The sequence below is a fragment of the Pituophis catenifer genome, unplaced genomic scaffold, assembly GCF_029215685.1.
Source record: "Pituophis catenifer annectens isolate HBS135680 unplaced genomic scaffold, rPitCat1.0.hap2 SCAF_1, whole genome shotgun sequence".
Classification (NCBI taxonomy): Eukaryota; Metazoa; Chordata; class Lepidosauria; order Squamata; family Colubridae; genus Pituophis; species Pituophis catenifer.
The window spans coordinates 97,248,671-97,274,579 of NW_027256881.1; the positions used below are offsets into that span (position 1 = coordinate 97,248,671).

General features: G+C 34.5%; 1 protein-coding gene across 3 annotated transcripts; it reads right to left on the reverse strand.

Moving 5' to 3' along the window:
- On the reverse strand, nucleotides 1-24,499 carry KPNA5 (karyopherin subunit alpha 5). 3 transcript variants are annotated; one of them, XM_070932775.1, is made up of 14 exons: nucleotides 24,446-24,499; nucleotides 19,563-19,696; nucleotides 17,900-18,001; nucleotides 17,717-17,816; nucleotides 15,616-15,710; nucleotides 14,869-15,000; nucleotides 13,805-13,893; nucleotides 12,913-13,012; nucleotides 10,700-10,863; nucleotides 8,549-8,627; nucleotides 6,726-6,851; nucleotides 6,069-6,196; nucleotides 3,591-3,769; nucleotides 1-3,282 (listed from the first exon to the last, which is right to left on the reverse strand). In XM_070932775.1, the coding sequence occupies exons 1-14, from the start codon at nucleotides 24,447-24,449 to the stop codon at nucleotides 3,095-3,097; spliced, it is 1,620 nt and encodes a 539-aa protein (XP_070788876.1). In that variant the 5' UTR covers nucleotides 24,450-24,499; the 3' UTR covers nucleotides 1-3,094. The 3 variants fall into 3 exon arrangements, with proteins under 3 accessions (XP_070788876.1, XP_070788877.1, XP_070788878.1); XM_070932776.1 differs by lacking the exon at nucleotides 24,446-24,499 and adding an exon at nucleotides 23,778-23,842; XM_070932777.1 differs by lacking the exon at nucleotides 3,591-3,769 and having other exon boundaries at nucleotides 3,195-3,282.
- Nucleotides 24,500-25,909: the final 1,410 nt, after the last annotated feature.

Consider the following 25,909-nt stretch of genomic DNA (forward strand, 5'->3'; position numbering starts at 1 on the left):
TATCATGTAAAATACATTTATTAATTTTGCATTGTAGTGTTGAGTAGTAACATTCCCTAATATTGCATACTGTTGATATTTGCAGATTGAGTCTGTAGTTTGTCAAAGATGCAATAAATTACAGATGATCATTCAAAACACAATAAAAAATGTGGTGTTTTTATAGATCTCAATTCTTTTAGCCGTTTCATAATACACATTTTCTAAATACATTTTTAGTTAATTAATATAACAAAATGTAAATAAGGCGTCAGCAAATAAATCCAACTGAGATAATAAGTAAAAGTAACTGTAGTTTGCTTTTAAGACCATAATCCATCTATTTTCTAAATGTAAACCTGCTTGAGTAAAATACATTATATTTTGTATCTGAAATACATACTTGGCATAGTTGCATAGTTTAAGTCTTGTCAAATTCAGGCCATTAGAGAGAATGTGAGAATGTGTCAATTTGAATTAGGAAGGAATTCTTAAATCTGAAGTATTTTTTAAATTGTTCAAAGATGTTCTATTTAGGACTTTTTTTTCTCTAATCCTACACATCCTGCAGATAGATATCAAGTCTATTAAAGGGCCAATTCCTGAAATGTTTCTAAATCATGCAACATTTTAAAATCTCATTTGTAATAGAATTTGACCCAATACTAATACTTAAGCAATCAAAATTAAGGTCAAAATTATGTCTTCAGCAATATACAGAAATTATCATACTCATGATTTATACGATGAAATTATCCTTTCAAAACAGTTGTGTTAATTTACATTTGAGATTTATGTTTTTTTCTAAATCATATGTAATCTTAGTTTTTTGTTCGGATAAAAATGCTTTGATGAGCGCATTTATTTATTCATTCGGAAATTAAGAGCAGGCACAACTGGTAATTTGTGTAATGCAAACAAACAAACAAACAAACAAACAATGGTTATACCCTGTCATCACCTTTTTTTTTTAACATTCTAGAGTAATTCCGATAAAATTCAGTTTTCAATTGGCAAATTTAAACTGTACTTGGAATGAATGATACAAATATAAAACGTTCCCTAATACTCAAATCCCATTATCCCATTATCCACTAATAGATATAGGAAGTCTAGCTGCAGATTTAAGTAGACTTCTTATATCTTGCACTGGACTTCCAGCAAGTTTCCAAATGAGGTGGCTTCCTCAGTTATGATCCTCTATTCATACATATCTATTTTTAACTAATAAGCTTATATTTTCCAAGGCAAGCAGCACTTCCACAATTCTTCGAGAGTAAATATAGTTGTTATACTGCCTTTGTGAAGGCTATGGGTCATGTTGCAGTGAATCTTGTACGTAGTAGAAGTATGTATGTCAGCTACTACAATGGAAATACAGAACAAGTTCCACAGGCCATGACAGTAGAGTTAATACAGGAAGCAGCTATATTGAACACTTTAGCCTTTTATTCCTGACCCAGATTAAAACTACTAAGTAATCAAACAGCTTCATTCCGAAAATCCTAATATTGATCTAGTACTGAAACAAAGGGGTGTCTATAACAATGACATAAGATGCATGGCACAATGGCCAATTATGACTTATTTTCCTTGGCAGATCATTCTTGGAGAACTTGAATATATGACAAAAAGAGCAGTTTTAACTCAAATACATGTTCGTGAATGAACATGTATTTCATTGAATGCAAACTCCTTTTTGAAAATTTGAGTACATGAATTTGAAATTTACACAGTATTTTAAAAAGGCAATCGCTTGTAGGTATTATACATCACTTTTTAAAAAGTATTATACAGATCAAGATATTTCTGATAAGCAAAATTATCAGAGTACTTGAACTGGGCTATAGTTCTCCCAATTCATATAAGATTCATACCCTAAAACAAATGGTCTCAAGTGTTCATTCTAGTGTAAAATAAAATTAACCAGTATTATATAAACTTATTTTACATATGTTGTCACAAATAATAGTATATTCAAGTGCTTTCCTTCAATTAATTGGAAAATGGTTTTTCCCAGTGCTACTGTTGATCTGTTAGAAAATATACTTTTGGTGATCTGTTTTCAATAAGTTAGAAAAATTGCCAAACATTTAAAAAAGGGGTTTTATAATGCATTCATATATTTGGTCAAACACAATACACTGTGTAAATAAATAATCTAACTTTGTTCTTTAAAAGGGTATGTTGCAGCCTCACACATTTTAGTAGCTTTTAAGTTAAACATGGATATTGCAGTTCAGAATTCCTAGTATACAACTATAGAAATTCCCTTACAATAATCATTACAATATAAACATACTTTTCTAATTGAGAAGTTCATAGTAGGTAGGAAAAAAAAGCTCCAGCAATTTAATGGACAAATATCAGCAGATAACGCTTTCCACATCATGTCATCAACCTGTCATTAAAGAAATCAGCTGTAATAGTTAGTTCAAGCACTGGCAACTTTTGCAATTCCACAGAAATTAAAAGGATGAAGGAACTTCCTTTACATAACTAGGAACAAGTCCGGATGAACTACAAATTGAAACCGGCTACCTCTTTTCAAACAGCAGAAATACTGTACTTTTGACATAAGGCTTAACGTTATGGTATGTAACCAGCAACGTGCTCCTAGAAGTGTTGTTTTTAAATATATTTCACCAGTTTGTCTCAAAGTGTCACACACAAAACTATATTTTCACTATTTAAATAAATAATTTTCACATTCTAAATTTAACATTTACTAGGAGCTCATGTCTGTAGTTCTGAAACATCTTTTTTGCTCCAAGGAATAGAGGTAGATTTTAGTGTAGCTTGGGCGTATAAACCACACTGCCAAAATCCAAAATATCACAGCTGTTTATGGATAATGGTGCAATTTTAGCCACTGCTTGAAAACTCAGAATCTGCTGTCTGCTCTGAGGTGAGAATTCAAGCTATGCAACATTATTTTTTTAACTTGTGAATGGTTGGTATTTCTAGGAACGAGACAATGGCAACACACAATAGGAGAAAAAATAAGCACATGTTGAGTTCATGAGTTGCTCTTTTATCTTCTTCAGCAAAACGTTCCCCTCAGGGCAGCAAATGAAGGCCACCACAAAAGCGCTCCTGTCCTCTGAGCCGAGGGTTACAGCTGGAACCCCTCCATGGGGGCTTCCTGTTGCTGGAACACAAATTGTTGCTCGCTTTCATCCACTTGGGGCACAATGTTTGCATCTTCCTCTTCCACACCAAAATAATGTTCAATGAGATCAAAAGCCTTTTGGTAGATTTCTTGGTTTTCATGACTTTGAAGGATTTCAATTTTATCCAGTCCTGGAATTAAGAGAGAGAGAGAGAGAGAGAGAGAGAGAGAAGTAAGATCTATACTGCTCAATATATAGTCAAGCACTGCTCAGTAATAAACAGCTCTTAATTCCATAAACAGGTAAAATAAAGACATTTCTTAACAACTCTCAGAATAGCAAACAAGAGACTTATATATTGTTACTTAACAGTATATTTTATGTTTATTAGGAATCATTTGCCTAAATAGAAGTCTACAGCACTGCATTGCAGAGTTGACAACTTTTCAATAGAAATGTTGAAAATATTTGCTGTGGCATTAAGTTATCACTTCTTACCATAGGCTTCCTCTATACGGGCACAGTAAGGATTCACTCCAATTCCATTTTGCTTTGATTCCTGTTCTCCATGTCGCAATATGTTTTCAAGTCCATTCAAGGCTACCTGGACTATTTTAGAGTCCATCACAGTCAGAAGATCACATAGAGGTTTGGTACAACCTAATGCCACTAAGTAACTTTTATATAGAAATGGGGGAAAGAAGAGGATGGAAAATAACTAATCAGGTTTTTCTTTTGTTGAGTGTAATAAGCTATATATAGGATGCTTTCAATAAACAATATTAAAAATATAATTTTGAAAACATTATGCTATTAAAAGAAACACACTCCTTATATGACTACATATAATTTTATCCCAAACACCAACAATGCATTTTTTTAAAAACTGAATGATCTGAAATTTGATCTATGAACAAACTTTCATTTCCAACATGTGATATAATTTCTACTCATATGAAAATGTTAACACTTTAACACTGTTCCAAGTGAATTAACATATTATCAAGCATGTAAAGGTGAGAAATTAAACAAAAGGTTTACCGTAATATTTTTTTCTGAAATAATATGTTTTACCAAACTATTGTTCATGAAAACACTGGAGGAGAAAAATAGCATTTGCCTACCAAAAGACAAGATTTCTTTTCTTTGTGACTACTTGCATATACAGATTTGATTCACACATTCTCTAAAATGTGTGTGTGGTGGTAAAATTTGGTTTTGACTTCATATGATGCACTATGGTTTATAAACCATGGCATTTGAGATAACTACATAAGGGCCAGGTATCTATTCCAGGTTTAAATGAACAATGACTTAGAAAATGTGTAAATCTAGCCAATCAGGGATTGTGTATTGCCATATTTTTCAGAGTATAAGACGCACTTCCCCCCACCTCCTAAGAGTGAAAATTTGGGTGTGTCTTATACAATGAATGTAGCCCCGCCCACCCCCACCCTTTGGCCTCTGCCTCCCAGCAATTTACCTCCTTGCAGCAAACAGCCCGTTTCAGCTTCAGCACAGCCTGATTAGCACAAGCAGCTGATTGTTGGTTGGATCGGCCTCCAGACCCTCAGCTGTTTCAGGCTGCAGGAATTGCCATTGCTGTGTGGGCTTCCGCTGTTTGCTGCAAGGAGGCAAATTGCTGGGAGGCAGATTTTTTTTCTTGTGCTAATCAGGTTGTGCTGAAAATGAAAATGAAACTAAAGCAGGCTGTTTGCTGCAAGGAGGCAATTTTTTCCCCCTCCCCAAACAAGTTAGATGCGTCTTATAGTCCACAGTGTCTTATACACCGAAAAATACGGTATTTATATTGCACTGTTATACAGCAGAACTCCCAAGAAACAACAGGAGTAATTTGTGAAGTCCTCTGTTCTGTAATTGTGGGAACAAGACAGACCTTCATGGTATGGATAGCATCAAAAATATTCTCCCTAGGATGTCCTCAGGCCAGTAGTTGCCTCACTGTTTTCAGACATATATTGAAAATGTTTTTAATATCAGTAAATCTAGGAACATGCAGTTTTGGCAAGTTTGAGTATTGGATGTTTCATTCAATTTCATGGCAGTGCATTCTTAACATGCTGCTACTTTTTATTATTTTATTTTGATTACTTTTTATGTCAATTATTTATATTTTACATCATTTCTTATTTTGGTTTTTTAAACTTATTATTTTTATACTATAATTATGTTACAAGCTACTTGGAGGTATTTAGAATAAAGAAATATCAGTATATAATACAGGTAGTCCTCGACTTACAACAGTTTGTTTAGTGACTGAATTTACAATGACACCGGAAAAAAATGACTTGTGACCATTTTTCAAACTTATGCGTTGCAGCATCCCCGTGGTCATGTGATTTACATTCAGATGCTTGACAACTGACTCACATTTATGACGGTTGCAGTGTCCTGGAGTCACATGATCCTCTTTTTGTGACCTTCTGACAAGCAAAGTTAAGGGGGAAGCCAGATTCACTTAACAACTATTTTATTAATTTAGTAAGTGCAGTGATTCTCTTAACAAACGTGGCAAGAAAAGTGATAAAATGAGGCAAAACTCATTTAACAAATTTCTCACTTAGCAACATAAATTTACATAAAATTGTAAATTTACAATTGTGATTTTAAGTTGAGGATTCCCTGTATGTGTGTATGTATATGTGCGTGCGCGCATACGCACACACGCATACACACAATACAGAAAAGGTATTCAAAGTATACTATGATTCCCTCATGCAGCTTTTCATAAGCTGGTGCCCTCAAGATTGACTCCAGAATTCTTAGTCATTACAGTGTTGGGTGCTGAGAGTGAGGAGCGATGGCATACAAGTTTAACAAACTACTATTATCATTTGCATTTGTATGCAATAGTCCTAACTATCTGAGAGCATAAGGTTGGGAAATGTTGCCTTACTAAATGAAAAAGTTTCTCTCAACTACCAGCATTGCTGCGAATCAACTGCATTCTATTACCTAATCTGTTGAGGAGTCCCTCCTGATGTTGCATTAGTAATGGCCCATGCTGCTTCCTTTATAGTACGAAATTCAGCTTTCTGAAGAATTTCAATCAATACTGGAAATATATTTGCATCTATAACAGCCTAAAGGAAAAAAAATATAATACTATAATAACTTTGAAATTCTTTAAGTCAACAGACTAACCCAATACTGAACTTACAATAAACTCTCAATTCCACAGACACTCATTCAATGGATTCTGGATGTACCAGGAAAAAAAATGGACTTGATCACCAAATAACAAAAATATTATTGCAAAAATGCCTGAATTTATATCATCTATATAGCAACACATACAAATAATGTAAATTGATACAATTACTTCAATTATATAAAGAAAATAAAACAAAAAACAATAAAAAAAAAGAAATCTGCAGTAATTATACAAGCAATATACATATGGGTTTAAAGACATTTAAATGCATGGATATGAGGTTGTATTGAATGCGTAACCTCCAGATAAAGCTGCCCATCCCTTCCCACCTATCCAGCACTATTCACTGAGTACTGAAAAGATTAAACAAAAGTAAGTGAGGTTGAGGAACAGAACAAGACAAAAAAATGTTAAGGGTAAAAATAATTACGCATAACAAAGGCAACTGAATACATTACCTGAATTTGTGCTCTGTTTCCTGCAGTGATGTTAGATACTGTCCAGCATGCTTCTTTTCGAATAGATTCCTTGGGACTACTCAGCAAATGTAAGAGACAGGGTAATGCAGAGCAATTTAGAATTACCTAAAATAATTTGAAAGATGAAAAGTTCTGCCTAAACAATGTAAAATAAAGTGCATTGCATATAACTGATATAACAGTATTTACATGTTGAGTTACTATTTCAGCGAATAGCGTAAGCATAGAGAAAAGCCATGTTATGCTTTCTGAAAAATCTGTTCTAGATCCCAATAAAAACTAAGCGTGAAGGTGCACAGATGCAACACAAAAGGAAAAAAAGAAAAAGAAAAGGTACATACCGTAATAAACAAAATAGTACTTTGGCACTCAACAGCTTTGAAACTCATTGAATTTGGTACTCAATGCATTTTCATATGAATATTTTGTCCCAGTATTAACCATTACTTTGGTACTCAACACACAAACTAGAACTTGTCAGTATTGGCTGCCTTGCAAGTCACTACATTATTCCTTATGGGAAAAATTTGTTTAGTACTCATCGTTTTTTGTACTCATTGTGCCTCCCGGAACTAATTAACTATGAGTACCAAAGATACTATCTACATTCAAAAAGCAGTCCTGTAGTGCAAGGAATTATTGCACACCACTATAGGCGATAACTCCTAGTTACTTTTATGCTTCACATTTTGCAAGTCTACTACCACTCTGAGATACAATACTTCAACAGACAAAAAGGCAAACAAACAAAGCAAATCTAAACAAGGGATCTTTCCAAACAGTTGTATCTCATTCCCCAAAGTCATAGATCTCTTTTGTGAATATCTCCACAGTCTTCGTTGTTCAGAAGATTTTTTGTACAAATTGAAATACAACATCTCTTAACAGTTGTCTTCTGATCGAAAATAGTAAGTTTATTACACATAGTTTAAATTATTTAAATTATTTTAAATTTTATATCATTGTTTTGTCTGTGTTTTTAAATAGGCTGTACACCGCCCTGAGTCCTTCGGGAGAAGGGCGGTATAGAAATAAAATAATAATAATAATAATAATAATAATAATAATAATAATAATAATAATAATAATAATAATTATTATAGTGTCCATCAGTTTTCTTAAGAAAGTCCAATCCACATTCTTCCTCCATATATTCAGTCCTCATCCATTCTCTCTATATGACCAAGCTATCTCAACTTATTTCTTTCAAACTGATCTTCATCGTATCCGTTCATTGGCTCTCCTTTAGTTTCAAAGTCAGCAAAGCAGGGAAGTATTATTTCACTGTAAACATCTCCGTTATTTGAAAGACTTGCTCATTTCAAAACAGAGCTTTCAGACAGAAAAATATTCCTCTTCCATAATATACAAACCTGGCTAGCACAAATGTTGGAATCAAAGTTGAAAACAGCTCAAAATAGGAGGAGAATGGACTATATATCCATATAGTCCTGCTCTTGTTCTTTCCAACCTCTACATAATCAGGCAGAGATAGGTGTATGTGCTTGAGTTTGTGCAGAACTGTTAGAACAACCCAAGACCTCTTTTACTGAAGTTCCAGATAACATGGGAATCTGTAGTTGCTTCCAAGGGATTACGAGTACTGCCTCCTTTCAGACTTCATAGGTGGACAGAGACTGGAGAGGAAGGGGAACTAGACTCCATGCACTAAAAACTTTCTTAGCATTTGGGTAAATGCCTGAATAAGGTTACGATATCCCCTATAGCTAATAAGTTCAGGTGATAAGATTCTATTGCATCTTTCAGAAAGATCACTGAAATAAGTTTAAAAATCGGCTTACCTGAGTTTGAATATCATCACCAGTCACAATATTTCCCACTGCTCTTAATGCAGGCGACACGACCTTGTAGTCATTGTGCCTAAACAACGGAATTGTTGAAATAGTTTAAAGATAGAAAGATAGATGTATTCTTCTTGATACAATCACTTTTTTTAACTGTTCATATGGGTTTGTGGATACTATGCTAATAATTCTTTCATACAGCTTATCAAAGAATTCCACCATATTTTATCTCAGGGCAGAACAAAAGCCCAGCATCATCATATTGAAGAGGCAGGACTTAAATGATAAAATTGACTTCTTAAAACAGTGGTACAGAAGTTGAAAAAAAGCTGGGCTGCTTTAATTAAATGCAGAGAAATCATGTGCTTACATATTACATAAAGCACTTCTTCTGAGCTGATATATATATATATCTTTTTAAAACTTTTTCAAAATTTTATATATGCATTTTTTCAAAATTCATATACACAATGATTGCATCTATGAATCTTTCTTTTCTTTTGATGTTAAACAAAAATCAACAAATTTTTATGTTATATCTTTTTCAACAAGATGTAATATTTTAGAAATGAGCTCACTGCATTTGTTATTAGAGATAGAGTGAAATTAATGATTTAAATATGTTGTTTCTTTTTGGAAATAAATTATATGCGTTAACTCAACTTTGAAACTTAATATTTTCAGATGTTTACTTTCTTTTGAAGTTTATTTTTATCACATAAAAGTGAACATCTGAAAAAAACCTTGATTTTTTTTGTACACATGCTTATTTTTGTACACATGCTTATTATTACACAAATGCTTATTATTCAACTCTGGACAGACAAACATGATTCCAACTATTTAGTAGTCTGAACTGATAGACAAACATGATTCCAACTATTTAGTAGTCTGAATTGATAGATTAGCTGTGATGACTACTGAATTATGGCTTTTTTTAAAAAAAAATTGATTTATATGCCGCCCTTCTCCGGAGATTCAGGGCGGTTTACAATGCGTTAAGCAATAGCCTTCATACTTTTGTATATTTTATACAAAGTCATCTTATTGCCCCCATAATCTGGGTCCTAATTTTACCTACTTTAGAAAGGATGGACGGCTGAGTCAACCTTGAGCCTGGTGAGATTTGAACTTGCAGTAATTGCAGGCAACAGATGTAAGTGGATGTTAATTAGTCTGCTGAGCCACCAGAGCTCCTTTTCTATACCATACAACTCTATTTATGTATGTATGAGAATATTTACCCTATATGTATTTTATTTCTCTTTTAAGCCTTTTCCTTCATTTCTTTCATTTTTATTCAATTAAAAAAAGAGAAAAAAGGGGGGTGGGGAACCCTCAGAACCTATAGATTATTTTTTTAAAAGAAAAGGCTATCTCCACTAAATCTGTAAGAAAAAAATCAACAAGGAATGTGACCAGTGCCTTCAGAATGCTACTGAATGCACCAGCTGTATGGAAAAGAAAACGAATGAAACTGAATAACATGAAATGGAAAAGGTCTACCTGCCTGAAATAATTCAAGTGAGCTCTTAGTAATATGTTTTTTATATGGTCAAGAGTATGACCTCTACACTAGAAAAAGAAATCAACAATAAAATCAACTCTAAAAGAAAACCAAGTGAATCTCCCTAAATTGTTCAATAAAGTCTAATTACTTCCACTGGCACAAAGTCAAACCATGCTGTGGGGAGAAAATGGAAAATATTGCTTCAGGTGTGTCTGCCTGTGTGGGTGGGAGAGAGTGTGTGCACGTGTGTTTGGGGTGGGAGAATAACACAGAATGTTCAAATGGAATTAATTATCATTCCCTGACTAGACCTTTACACTGGAACATTCTGTATTGCAACATTTTGTGGCAGACTCCTTGTATCTATGTACTACTTAATACAGGCACAAATTAAGCTGATAGATAAAAAATAAGTTGAACTGGGTACTTGTGCCTGTCTTGAATTTGCCAATTGTAGAATTCCTGCTGTCTCACAGAAGAGAATAGAGGCAAGAAAGACAACTATCACTGCAGGCTTACTTGTAGTGCTGATATGGCCTGAAGAAACTATATCTGACACACTGATTTAATTTAACGCCATCTACTATCTTCTGCAGCACTGTGCTGGTGAAATAATTATCTGATTTAAAGAGACTTACATCAGAAGTTCTACCAATCTTCTGCAGACCCCAGAATCAATAACCGCTTGTATTTTATCATTCGGTCCATCGGAAAGGTAAGAAAGGGCCCAGCAAGCATCTGCTAATACATCCGAGTCACTGCTAAACAACAGCCTTGATAGAACACCTAAGCAAGGACGAACCTTAAGAGTTTAGAAAGAGAGAATTGCAAATTGTAAATTTACTTTTTACTGCAAGCATTTTTCCAAAGATGGAAACCAGGAACTATTAAATTAAAAATGCAATGATACTTTTTAAAATATGCCTGTAATTGTGTCTCTTTGCAGAATGATACATATTCCAAATCTACAAAACACTTTATTCAACAGCAATCATATTAATGTCAACTAAAATATCCTTAAAATATAGTCAGGGCATCTGACTATCTACAGAAAAGGAATGAGAGTCGAACTGAACTATGATAACAATTAAACCTTAAAGGGTTGTTTTTTTAAAACCTGGAGCAAAACCTGCATCATTCTTTAATTTAAAGAATCTTTAATTCTAAATTCTAAATTAAAGATACCTTTAAAGTAACAATTGGAATAAATAGATAAAGAAAAGATTACCAGTTCAAAATAGTAATTTAACAAAATTCAGATACCTTACTTAAATGCACCAAAACCAGGATAAAATGGAATGCTTAGTTCCAATTAAATCCAATATCTGGTAGGACTTATATGGTATTGGATTAGAAACCTTTTTTTTTCTGCCTTAAGAAAATCAATGGAAGGCGACTGGATTAGGCACTAGCCACCTCTTTAAGACACTTAATTATATAGTAGCAGAGCACACAAATAAATAAGACTATTGCTGTAACTCTCTTCTACTGTAGGCTTAAGTCCTTGAAAATTACATTTCCCTAAACTGTAGGAAGTATTGTTCAACTCTCCAAAATTCTCAAGGACACATGGCTAGCAAACTGGAATTCTAATGTTAAAAATCCACTATATTTGAAAAATTCCACCTTGGAGAAGGCTAGATTATTTTAAGATGTTGCTGATGTGAATTCAAATATTTTCTCTCTAACCTAGAACATGGGAATTTTTTTAAATGGCAGTTCCTCTGTGATAGGTAAGTCTGTGTGGTATGTGTAGAGCAGATTACAGCCTATTGATCATACCTTGAGAAAATAAAAGCTATGAACAAACTTTTCCAGGCTAAGGAAGCCCAAAGCAAACCTTAGCTGGGCAATGTCAAAATGGGATCCATCTGGCTAAAGGAAAAAGGAATTCCTAAGAGTTTAAAAATATTTTGAACACTTTTGAATACTTTGTCACAATGCCCTGCGCTAAATACAGACTAATTGAGGCATCTCTAAGACCAAAATAGGGCATGTGAGATTGACAGTGAGGGAAACTTGGACAATGAAGCAACATACCTACATACATACACAGTGCTTATGGGCAGTCTGCAATAGGAAAGTGAGCCCATTGGAAGATATGGCTCTTTCATTTGAAGATACTGGAATCTTCCTATTGCTTATTACAGATCAGTGGCATGTCCCATTTTCAAAATGGGTGTGAAACAAGTCAACTCAGTAAGGAATTATGTGAAACTTGATTCCCTAAAAGAGGAATCAGTAAATTGAAAACCTTAGGGTATTTGATATTATTGTAATTCTTTAAAAACCTATGAGCATATTCTACCATTTCACAAATGGTGATGATTACAATGTACCCTACATTTACTTTTTCTTAGTTATGTTTGAACTGAGCTGGCTTGAGTTTGTGTGTGTGCATGCATACACACACACAAACATACATGCTGAATCTGAATTTTCTTGAACTGAGACCAGTGTAAAATAACTTTAGCTGGAACTGAACCAAAAAAATATTAGATAGCCACTTTCAGGATATTTCAAGTATAGCATAACTCACTAAATTACTTTTTAGTTGAACTGACTTTTATGTTATGCATTTCCAGCAGATACTGTGTAGAACCATTACTGCTTTGCTCTGTTACAGCCAAATGTTAATTTAATTTCATTGGTTGTCTATTCTGAAAGTGAATATCATCATCAGGAAAGTTAATGTACTATATTCAGTTCCACTCTATGACAAAAAAAATTATCTAGACATAAATAGTTGACATTTGAAGACGTTTAATTTATATAAGAAGATACACTGGAACAACACAATGCATGCATTTTATTATTATAGCATTTTTATCGAGTGAAACATGGGCCTTACCTTGCTAAAATCTGGAGGTGGATTTTTGCCTCTACAGAGGTTTGAAAGTGCCCAGACTGCATTTCTGGTAGTTGTGAGCCTGTTAGAATGTGTTAGGAGTCTGCCAAGACAATAATAACAACAATAATTTGAATGATTATTTTTGTCATGTACATGAAAATAACTTTACTTCAGTTAATATTCAATGGTTTTCATGCAATGTAATCATGTAATGATGGAGTAGCATTTCAGCTGCAGAACAGATTCTTTTTATTTGTATCTTCTGGTTTACTTGTGATCTTATCTGAGCAAATCGGGGGAATGCATGGAAGAGAATTGAAAAAGAAGAGGAGTAGCTGTTTTGTTAATACAAAATTGGATATAATCCATAGAAATCATTAATTTTTGGAAAAAGGGAATAAATTAGAAGAAATGTGTTTTATAATTTTTAGACAAATAATTAGAACTTTTATTCTAATAAAAACTGTTATTTAAAAGAGACACGTTCTAGCAAACTAACACCAAAAGTATATAACTGACATTTCAAACCTATGCATCTCTATTCAGAAGTTCTGTTGAGTCCAATGGTGCTTAACTCCAAAGAAATAATTACAAGGGCTGGGCAGTGCTTTGGAAATAATACAATATATTTGCAATTGTGCCAAGCAATTGTGTCTTTTCTCAAGATCACATGCCTACCAGATTATTCTGGGAAATGAGTTAGATGTTTAAAAACAATTGCAGATAAATGCTATGTTTCTCATTCCACCCACTCCAAAGCACCTTTTTTGGAATCTGAAACATTGCATTGATCATTACTAACCTACTGTTTAAGTTAGCAATTAATCTGGATGCTTTGGTTAAGTAGTTATGCATACCATTCAGTTAACTACCAGAGACTATCTGTACTTACTGTAAGAGTGGAGGAAGTATTCCACAGCTTAATACGTAATCTCTGCATTCTGCATTATCTCCGGCAATATTGCCAAGGGCCCACACTGCCTTAGAAACAAAGATGTAAATTAATATTCATAATTATTTTTAAGACTTTTAAATACTTATCTGTAATTCTTATGCTTACAGTTTATAACAACATGATCATTTATGCGGAAGTATATAAACTGCGTGCAAAAGAAAAAAAATAGTCCTATTACTTAAATAGCTAATGTTAACATGAAAGAAACTACTAAAATAGCATATACTTTTTAAAATAGGCAAGGTACTTGCACTTGTCTACGATGTTGAAACAGCTTTATGTGATCGTACGATGTTATATGTTCAACATCATGTGTATGAGCTTTGAACTTGTAAAGGTCGCACGCTGTATCCTAACTTTCAGCACACTACAAATAGGAGATTGAAAGTTTTTGCTTTCAGTTTAAACTAGCCACAGTATCTCCAAACTGTCATAGCTTGAGGTTAAGTCAAACTCTTATCTGAGACAATGGAAAAATGCTTTAGATCACCAAGCAGCAGATTCTTTCCATCTTGCATCCTGGTGAACTGGATGCCATCAGACAACAGTTATAAGGAAGGACACACTTGGAGAAGGCCACCACCAAAACCTTCCATGTGATGGATAGAGACACTGCCTGGCTTACAAGCTACCCAGAGTAATTGAGAGTTGAGTAGCATATCCCCCAACTGGGTTAGGTGAACAGTTTCTATTGAAGTATTGTTTCTAAACCTATACACATTCAACCCCCAGTTCTAGCTTCCTGTGAATCATTAATAAATCGATAAATGAAGCAAAAACTTCCAACATCTTCTGAATTGTGCCATCAAAAGACAAAACAGTGGAGAACACACAAATATATGATTCAAGTATTTAATGTTAACCATAGTTTAGGATTACATCTAGATTAAATGTTGTTTTTATTCAAATATATATTATTTTTTCCTTCCCAAAATTCTCTGAGGCCTAACATTTTATAGTACAATTGAATCTGTGTAATAAAGAAATTCACAAAAAGTTACCTGCTCCTGGACATCTTCATGTTCAGAATTCAACAGTTTAATAAAAATTGGGACTGCTCCAGTTTCAATTACCACTTTGGTATGCAGGAAAGTTCCAGATGCTATATTTGTAAGAGCCCATGCTGCCTCAAACTAGAAGGTAAAAATATGACTTTATAATCAATTCCGTATGTTTATTTTTATGGGCTTTTTTTTCCCATATAAGAATATAGCCTTCAATTGTATTGTGTAAATCTCTGCAGTGAAATAAGAGTTTAGTAGTTGTGTGGAATATTCAAATTAATCATTCTCACACAATTTTAGCAAGAGTATAAATACAGTCTAGGAGAATAGTAAAATATTCTTATACTTCAATAAAATTTAAATAATTTCAACAAATGGGAACAATTTACGATTGAAACTTTGGGAGAAACAATGGAAAACTATGGCAGCACTACAAGCAAACAAAAGTCCCAATCCAGTGTTGTCTCAATTTATCTACCTCTTATATTATTCAATATCTTTTTTTAAAAAAAATCTGCTTGTGGGAATAATGTGCTCACTATGGAACCAAATTTAAATTGTGTTCCTCCTACAAGACATAATATTTATGTTTTGGGGCCATTTAACTTGTGGAACTGTTAAAATATTTAACAAATGAAGGGGAGAGAGAAGCAAAACCTCCCCTCCTATTCCAAAGGTAAGATATAACATTTTAATTCCTTGTCCTTCCTCCCAAATGTATCTCATATTATTTCAGGAACTCACTTGAAGAGTGCAATTATCATTTTTTTCTAGAAATTTGACAAATCTCTCCACAACTCCTGGTTTTTGAATAACTTCATCAATTGGAGGATTAGGTTCTGAAATGAAAGATAAAGTAATCCAATAAAAATAAGTTACATATAACTTCAGTACAATGGAAAACAATTAAGAAGGAAGTATAAAGAACGCTGAAAAGCACAGCTTCCTTAATGAACTTGCTGGAATATTGCAGATGAATGAAATTAAAGTCCCCATTTTAAAGTATGCAAGCTTATTGCTCTTAGGGAAGTTACTCTGTCTCTAAATCTAACCTGACTCAGTGATATATCGCGACATTAAAATGCTGTGAGAAACTCTCTGAATTAATATAGAAAACAAATGTAAATCATCTGCCATACATAGGGAATAAGCCAAAGCAATTGACCAATATGTAAGTCAAAAAATGTTTACTAAGGAATTGTATACAGTTTCTCATGGTTTCATGAGAAACCCAATTAGTCCACAGATTCATCTAGCCTAGATGCTTCACAGTGATCAGTGTGATGCTCCTAAGAAGTCCCTAAGCAATAGTTCCTTTTGTGTTGCTCCTTCCCAACTTTAATAATCAGTTAACATACTAACTTTGAATGGGAAGATTTCATTTGGTACGATGATGATAGCCATGAAAGCAGAGCTTCTAAGCCACTTTTGGGCAATGATACTGCCATCTGTTGCCCTAGTGAATCACACAAATCAATCATTATTGAATGAAGTATTATAAACTGAGGGTACAGGCAGGATGCATGAAAGCCTCAGGATGGTACACTCAAGCCTTTCCATACAAACCTCAAGAACTAGCAGAGACCAAAAGCAGTTTAGAAAGTATACCATCATCAAAACTATGCTTTAATAACTTGAATAACAGCTGAAAGAAGAAAGCAATCAAAACATGCTTCCCTTTAACCAAGTGCCAACTTACACAAAAGCCTTAAAAATGAAAAGACACTTTACTTACATTCCTGGTTGTATTTATAAATAAGGGAGGGCATGTAGGTTAATTTGTGAAAATAGACATAAAGATATTGTGCCCTTTGGGGCCAAACTCTTTATAGAGACTAAAGCACTTGCGTCTTCAAGCATTTATGATTGAAGAATGACAATGGTTCTTCAGCCTTTTAAATTACTGTAAGACTGAGTGTTTGGGACTAAATCCAAAATAAACTTGTTCTAATGCACTGCAGAGATGACTGAACTGTTGGGAAGAAGTAGAGTCTCTCTCTTTCTCTTGCTGTTCCCATCTCCATTATTTCCTCCCTAGTAAATATAGTATTAATGTACTGTAGCATATACATACTAGAGGGGGAAACCTAATTATTTCCATCAAGCAGTTATTTAATTAGCCTCTTTCCAAATTAGGCTTGCTGATAGTTTCTTTTATTAAAAAAATAATTTGAAAACACTAGGCAAATATAACATGGAAGCACATTTATCTTTTCTAAAAAAAGCAGCTAAAAATTAAGCTGAAGAATCCTTAAAAAGGATTACTCTTTCCTCAAAAACAAGAGATAACCTGAAAAGGGAAAGAAAAAAAAATCTCAAACCAAACAAAATAAAACTCTATCTTACATATTAAACTTCGGTACAATGATAACAGTCATTGCATTAATATCAATTAATATTATATCAAATACAAGGTAAATTATAGTATACATTGCTTCATCTTTTGACTGGTAGAGTATTGCCTTTTCCAGTAGGAAAAGTTATACATTTCTAAAAACTGTTCCTTAATCACTTTTAGCTTCCATTTTAACTTTTATCCCACAAAAAAACAATCAACTTTAATTCAACAGCTTTGCCATATTAGCTAAACTAGTGGGACAACAGAGAGAAACCCATACAATGTACAAAGTGGCTCTTCTTTTCCATCTGAGGGTGTGTGTCATTTTCCTTTTGTAATTGGACATTTGACGTTAAATTATTCCTGTACCAATACAATCATTTAAGATTAAAAAACAAATTAAGAACTCTAAACATGGATTATTAAAAATTATTTTTCAATTTAATGCAAATACTGAAACTAAAATTTATTAAGTATTAAGAAGAAAATCATGTTTTGCTGATTTACCTTTAGAAAGTAATTTTCTGAACTTTTGGGTTGCTGCAAGTTGTTGACTAGGATCATCTGAGAAAACCATCTGAACCATGTCACACGTAATCACATCTTCCTAAAAATGGAAAACCATTGTAATTTCCTAAAGTTTGAGCCAGATTTGTAAATGTACTTTAAGGCATGTGATAGATTCCTTACCTCTGTAATTGGTACCGTAGAGCTTACATCAGGATCCTGGATTGGGCTCTCCTGCATTGACTCTTCACTGGACAGCAGAGAAACATTTCTACGTTTAAATAACTGAAAAGAAATGTAAGAAAAACATTGGGGATTATTTGGAGGGGGAAGTGATACTACATCAATCACACACATCAATTTTTTTCTATTACTTTCTCACTTTTTGGTCTTCAAGTTTTCTCTTGAAACATGAAAACTGAATCAACAATGCATTACTATTAGCTCTAATCCTACTTTGGGAATCCTTTTACAAACAAGATGCTTAATGAATATTTAGGAATATGTGCTAAATTTAGGAATATACTGTATATACTGGTTTATTTTAACTCAGTGTGATGCTCAATGTGATGGCATTTTCAGACAATATTACACAACCAAAGGAAAAACAAATAATTACAATGAGAAGTATTGTGAAAGAGAAAAAAAAAAGAGTGCTTTGTGATAAAAAAAACAAACTCCGAGCTCTTTTCCTTATTCAGTAACAATGAATAAAGATTGATTTGTCAAAACTATATCATAAAAAGTTGCTCCTGCAGAAATAAGGGTTTCCAAAATATGTTAGTATTCATTTTTTGCAGAATCATTTTAGTCTCAAATATTTTCACACGCAAGGCTAAAAAAATCCCCTAAAATAATACTTTGTGCAAAAAAGAAAAACCAATTAAGACACATTTTCACTATAGTCTAAATACAAGTAATATCTAGATACGTCTCACAGTATGTTTTTCATTCTTTTTTATATTATTAATTAATCAATGCTATTGAAAGTTTTAAAGAGAAGATAAAACTACCAAAAATTAATACAGAATAAAAAAAAAAAGGAGGGGGAAACAAATTTTTAGAAAGAAAAGAAAAAAATTGAAAGAGGCTTCTGATTCCCTTTGTTGCAAATGCAAATACAAATACAAAGAGCTGTGGTGGCACACTGGTTAGAATGCAGTACTGCAGGCTACTTCTGCTGACTGACGGCTGCCTGAAATTTGGCAGTTTGAATCTCACCAGGCTCAAGATTGACTCAGCCTTCCATCCTTCTGAGGTTGGTACAATGAGGACCCAGATTGTTGGAGGCAATATGCTGACTCTGTAAACCGCTTAGAGGGCTATAAAGCACTGTGAAGCGGTATATAAGTCTAAGTGCTATTGCTAACTTTATGATTACAAAAAAAAATTCTCCCTTTTTCTATTATCTATTTTTTCCTCTAAATTCTTTTTATTCTCCACCCTCATTTCCTTCTATATTGTATCTTTTAAGTCTGAGGGCATTTTCAGAACCTTTCAAGTTAAAAAGTAACATACATACATAAGAACCAAATAAAATTATTCTGTGTCAGCAAAAACAAAAAAGTTATGACAGTACATCTCTAAAGAAAAGGTTAAATTTAATCACTCTGCATCATCCAAGAGGGCTATTACTACCAACTCAACTTTCTTGTGAGAAGAATTTTAGAAACTTGTTTTCAATAAAATGTATTGCATTTTATTTACAATGGACTATATTGCTCAGGGAGGGAGGGAGGAAGATAGCCAGGGATCAGAGCTGGACCCTAAATCATTTCTCCAATATGACCAATTTAACAAACTTTATGACTGTCATTGCTCAGCTATGATTTAAAAGAGGACTTACTTGTTCTTCCCTTTTTTGTTTCCGAAGCTGAATGCCTTCCTCTTCTCTTCGTCTTCGCATTTCTTGGGGGTTGAGGGCATTGTTTTTATAACTTTTCATTCTGTAATTATCTTTTTCTGGGCTTGCCATGTTATCTGCAATAAAGAACAAAAGGGTTTACATTTCTAATGACATTTTCTGGAAAAACAAAATAATTATTTTTATTGATAATGATGAAAAGAAACATTCGATGTTGTGAATGTTGAAAAATGGCAAAGATGCAAAGTGAAATGGGATAAATAGAGGAATGTCAAAATATGAACATGGTTTTTTTAATGAAATGACAGTATGTGAAACTGCATCTGTGCCTGCAACTGCTTCATAGAATTCGAATTTTTCATAATTTGCCCATATGAAGAGCTGTGGTGGTGCAGTGGGTAGAATGCAGTACTGTAGACTACTTTTGTTGACTGACGGCTGCCTGCAGTTTGGCAGTTCAAGTCTCACCGGCTCAAAGTTGACTCAGCCTTTCATCCTTCGGAAGTCAGTAAAATGAGGACCCAGATTGTTGGGGGAAATATGCTGACTCTGTAAACTGCTTAGAGAGGGCTGTAAAGCACTATGAAGCGGTATATAAGTCTAAGTGCTATTGTTATATTGATTTCTATGTCAGGCAGAAAGTGTAACTTGCCCTATAGTACAGACTAGATACTTCAAAAAAAGGTTTTAATTAATACTTCTTAAATTTCTCTCTCAATACACAAACTGTTTTGTCAATTTTTACCGATGTTATTGTTTGAATGGCACTTTTCATTTGTGTTTGTCCTCATGACTACCAATGCCACAGCAACACTGGCATCCTTTCATATTTTAAATATTTATATGTATAATAACATATTTTATTTTGTGGAATTGATAAAAAATTAGCTATTCAAATAGTATTTATATTATATAAATCTGCTCCTAAGAAAGCAGCTTTTAATGAGCTTTGTCCCAAGTACCGTATTTTTCAGAGTATAAGACACACCGGAGTATAAGATGCACCTACCTTTTTGGGTTGTTGTTTTTAAGTTTTTTTTTTTTTTTTTTAGACAAACACATATACAAACATACAATGTATTTTCTTTGAACAGAGTATTTGGCTGGTTCACAAATTTAAACAGTGTTTAGTCATTTCAATTAAATTTACAATTTCTATATTTCCTTTTTGCCATATTTATTCCTCATCTATTTTTTTTAAAAAACCAATATTACCCTTCATTCTCATTTCTAATCTTAATCAAATACAATTTTTCCCTTCTATTCTATATTATACCCCTTCCCATTGTCATCTATTTTTACATCCATCCTCACACTGGTTAATTATTTAATATTACAATTGTTTAATACAAATTCAACTTTTATATAAATCAATTAGTTATAACTATCTTTTTTGTATATTAATCAATATGAACATGAATATTCCAATTATTTCCATGCGATCCAATTTCTTACAAATCAATTAATTATATTTACCAATAATAATAAACCAAATAATTTCCCCCATATATTCCTCCAAACCATAACTTAACCATTTCTGCTTTCAACACAATATACAATTAATAGCATCTCAATTATTACAATTCCCTAGTTAAATAGAGCTTTTTTTCTTTTGTGTTTTAAAATCTTGAACTCTCCTCTTTTGCCCTAAATTTCCCATTGTTTGCACCTACCCTTTTTGGTGAGCAAAAAGAAAAAGAAATCTCTCTCCCTGCCTCATTTTGTCATGTTGCAACAGAGCCTGCTTTACTTTCAGTTTCGTTTTAGCTAGGGAAAAAAAAAATCTGCTCCAGCACTCTTTTCAGCAAGCAAAGAGCTTTCAAAACAAGAGCTTGCAAAAGAGCCTGCACAAATCAGCTGAGAGTCGGGAGGCAGATCTAATCAACTTGTGCTAATTAGCCTATGGTGAAGCTGAATGGGGCTGTTTTTTCTTGCTGTTTGCTTGCAAGGAGGTAACTGCTGGGACGCAGAGGCCAAAGGGTGGGGGCCAGTGGGTGGGCAGGGCTACATTCGGTGTTTAAGACGCACCTAAATTTTCACCTCCTTTTGGGGGTAAAAAGGTGCATCTTATACTCTGAAAAATACGGTAAATGGATATAAAATTGTATGGCAAGGATGTGACACAAAAATGTATAGGCACATACAAATTATTTCACTTGTTTAGTTCAGTTCTGCACAAGCATACCAATACAGTAATGAGTGTCATTAAGTTAAGTGGGTCTTCTAAATAAATCAAAACTGGGACCACATAACATGTTCACCTTGTTCACATACTTAATTAACCTAATTTGAATGTAAAATTGTTAAAATGCATGGGATAGTTGGTAAAAAAAATATTATTATTAGAACATCAATTTACTTTGTTTCCATTGCAAGGTCTAAAAAGTACTGATATTTAAAACATAGCAACAACAATCCAAGCAGCATGATGGAAACTAATCAAAACACATCAGAACAGACTTGTTTATATCAGAACCAAATACAAAATCAAATTAACTGATGCACAGAACTTTCAATGGGCAAATGATCAGCAGTTCAGAAGCATTATGAAGACAAAGTGCACATCCCTAAGTATCAGATTCTACAATTCTGGTCTCTTCTGAGAAGCAATTATGCTTCATATAGAGAGGGGCACATTCAGCAAAACTCTACAAAAGAATTAAGGATTGTCTGAAATTCATTTTTTATATTATTTGCATAAGAAATAAAGAGAAAATGTTTGCACCTCGTCAGATACAACTGAATCAATTGAAAACTTCAGAGACTAATCATCAAGCATAGTTACAGTGGTCAATGTTACACCAACCAGAAGCTTTACATAGACTTGAAATTTCTGTAATACAATGTCGTACATTAATTCTGGGTTAGGAGGCACAGCAACAGAAGCTAGACTAAAATTTTGTACAGTGATCTATGTATGACTAGTTTCAACAAATGAACTCTCAAAATCAAGAAGGATGCAACCCTCAATGTTAACAGTTATGCTCCCTTCTAAGTCTGAAGCAGTCTTCAAGCCTCACTGTTTTCAAATTTAGAAGGTATGTCGGGTGTTTCTCTGGAAATTCTGACTAAAGCATTTGAACAACTTTTGCCATTATAATGAAACATACAAACTCTTCTCTCCCTAACTGGTCTTCCTTTCTCTAAACTAGACAGAACTGAGTACTGCTCCCTGAAAGTGTTAAGCAGAAACAGGAAAGGTGGGTTGGGGGAGCATTAAAAACTCTTCCCTGTGTCTATGCATGCTAAGTATAGAAGCTGAATTTGTGGCACTCCAAAGAAGGGTGCTAGTACAGGTGGTCCTCAACTTACAACCACAATTGAGCCCCAAATTTCTATTGTTAAGTGAGTTGTGCCCCATTTTACGACTTGTCTTGTCACAGTTGTTAAGTGAATCACTGCAGTTGATAAATTAGTAATCCAGTTGTTAAGTGAATCTGGCTTCTCCATTGACTTTGCTTGACAGAAGGTCGCAAAAGGTGATCATGTGACCTCGGGGCACAGCAAAGGTCATAAATATGAACCAGCTGCCAAGCATCTGAATTTTGAACCACATGATCATGGAGATGCTGCACAGGTCATAGCAATAGCAACAGCAATAGCACTTAAGACTTATATACCACTTCACAGTGCTTTTACAGCCCTCTCCTTCACAGCATATTGTCCCCAACAATCTAGGTCCTCATTTTAACCAACCCCAGAAAAGGATGGAAAAATAGTCATAAGTCACAATTTTCAATGTCATTGTCACTTTGGTCACTAAACGAACTGCTGTAAATCAAGAACTACCTGTAATATTTTTTTTTCCTTTGGGAGAAAAAAAAGAGATTACTGCTAAACTACTATTCCCAGCATCCCCCTGGCTTTGGCTATACTTTTGCTGGGAATTGCAGTTCAACAGTTATCTGGCACGGAATCAGCTGTTTACAGGAGGGAGGGAGGGCAGAAACTCACCATTTTTGGCATTCCTGGCCCTAACATTGTAATCCCAGATCACATGTGTGAGGAATTGCTGTAAAAAACTATTGTTTTCAGTTGTTGCTTCCCCCCCTTCCCCCCCACCACTCTCTCTCTCACCAACAGTTGCCATGAACAAATAGAGCACAGAGAGCAAGAAAACAATGCAGGCAGACAGACAGCTGTCTCCTCCCTGGGTTCAGTGGGACATGGATCCTACGAATGTCTAATCTGGATTACCTCTAAATAAACATGTTCGATTCAAAGTATCACTCGCCAATTTTACAAAGGCGCCAGGTGGAAGAGAGGGCGAGAGTGCCGCCGGCCGGAGGAAATAAAGAGGGAAAATGTGCAGATATCAAAATAATAATAATAATAATAATAATAATAATAATAATAATAATAATAAACCAATACATCACGCAGTCCCAAACACTTGGAAAATGTTCGACTAGTGATTTGAGATACGAAATCCAGCATGGTTATCTTGTTTGCTGTGTATACTGTCAAGTTTGTGAATAATAATAATAATAATAATAATAATAATAATAATAATAATAATAATAATAATAATAATTCGAGCTGCTGAGCTATTAACCAGCCTCAAAGGCTGTGAAAGATTAAATAATAATAATAATAATAATAATAATAATAATAATAATAATAATAATAGTAATAAATTGTCCTCTGCCCAATTGCATCGGTTAAGCTTTGTTATTTCAGGAGAAGCTTCTCAAGCGCCGGGCAAAGGCGAAAGAGACCCCACACATCACCCTCGCCTCTCCCGAATGGGCTTCATTCGGTTTTAATAGCCACCTTTCCCAATTTAGACTCTACTGAAGCAAGGCCACAGTTTAATCCCGCGCCTGCCCATCCTTCACCTCACAGCCAACAAAACACCCACGTACCCATCGGAGGGCGACCCCAGGCGCCGCTGACCCTCCACCGCAGAGAAATCGGGATCGTAATTGAAGATGGCGGCCCAAAGGGCACGAAACGCCAAGCTGGGCGCCGCCCCTTTTCCCAGCGTGCCCTGCGCGCAGGAACCGCGAATTGGTCGAACTCTCCAAAAGCTCCATAGAGATAGGCAAAATGTAGAGTGAGTAGATAGAGATAAAAAGGGGTTTAGAGCGAGTTTTACTAGACTAGAGAGACAGACAGGGCTTAAAAGGACGCTCAGTTATCTAGAGAATCGTTAACTTGAAAGTCTACGGAGAGTCTCAGTCATCCAGGTCATGATTGTCCCAAAGATGCGTTTTTCAAGAGGCAACTTGGACTTTCTGATTTTTTGAAGCTTGAGCTGAAGAAGCTTCTTGCATGAGAAGCGAAACGTCTTCAAAGAAAAACCAGAAAGTCCAGTTGCCTCTTGAAAAAGCACCTTTGAGACGTTGACTTGAAAGTTCATGTACTAATATTTTAACTTATCATCACCACCACTAAGAGGACGTAAATACAGAACGCGTCATCTAAATAAAGTCGTCTGTATTGACTGTTTCAGTAAACCGGCTTTAACTTTAAAACCGGCAAAGAATTGAAAGGAGTGTTTTTGCACGCTAAGCTTTTATTGGGCAGCCGCCCATCTGCTTCACAGAGTGAAAGTCTCCTCTTCGTAACTCTTTTTTTGCCTCTTCCGGCTGCTATTTTTCATTCCTGTCCGCTAAAAACTAAAAATCTGTCGCATGATTATATGCTTTCGAGCAACCACATGATTTTCTCCATAACATTCTCCAGCACCTAATTGTTCTTTCAGGTCTCCCAAAAGGGCACTCATCGCCAGCGTAACCCAGTCCTTCCTCCTCGGCTCTTGGTCGTTGCGGAGTTAAAAATGCAAAAAACAAAAGAATGTTTAACATATATTATTCCCCTTTGAAATATCACGATTGATTTTAGTCTTAAGCCAACAGTGATTGCTTTTAATATATCCTTATGACAACCACTGTCAACCTCTTGAATGTGCCTGCTTAATTCCAACATTTATCTTTGCGGGCTGAGTAGAAAAGCTTTGTTGTAGATCCCAAAGGTGCTTTTTCAATTGGCGACTGGACTTTCTGGTTTTTCTTTGAAGACGTTTCCCTTCTCAGCCAAGAAGCTTCTTCAGCTCTCCACCATCCAATCAAAGCTGAAGAAGCTTCTTGGCTGAGAAGCGAAACGTCTTCAAAGAAAAACCAGAAAGTCCAGTCGCCTCTTGAAAAAGGCACCTTTGGGGACAACCGTGACCTGGATGACTGAGAATCTCCATAGACTTTGTGGTAGATAAGAGAATTGTACAGCAAACTCGTGAACGGGAAACCATAGAAACCAGATAGTGACACCTCCCATCCCAGACCAGCGGGCGCTACGTAAACCAAAAAGCTACGTATAAAAACTACGCG

Excerpts from the sequence above, each read along its gene's own strand:
- KPNA5 (XM_070932775.1), bottom strand. Across the intron at positions 8,628-10,699 it reads AGATTGGTAGAACTTCTGAT|GCACAATGACTACAAGGTCG; the intron begins GTAAGTCTCTTT and ends TCCGTTGTTTAG. Across the intron at positions 6,197-6,725 it reads GAAACAGAGCACAAATTCAG|GCTGTTATAGATGCAAATAT; the intron begins GTAATGTATTCA and ends TTTTTCCTTTAG.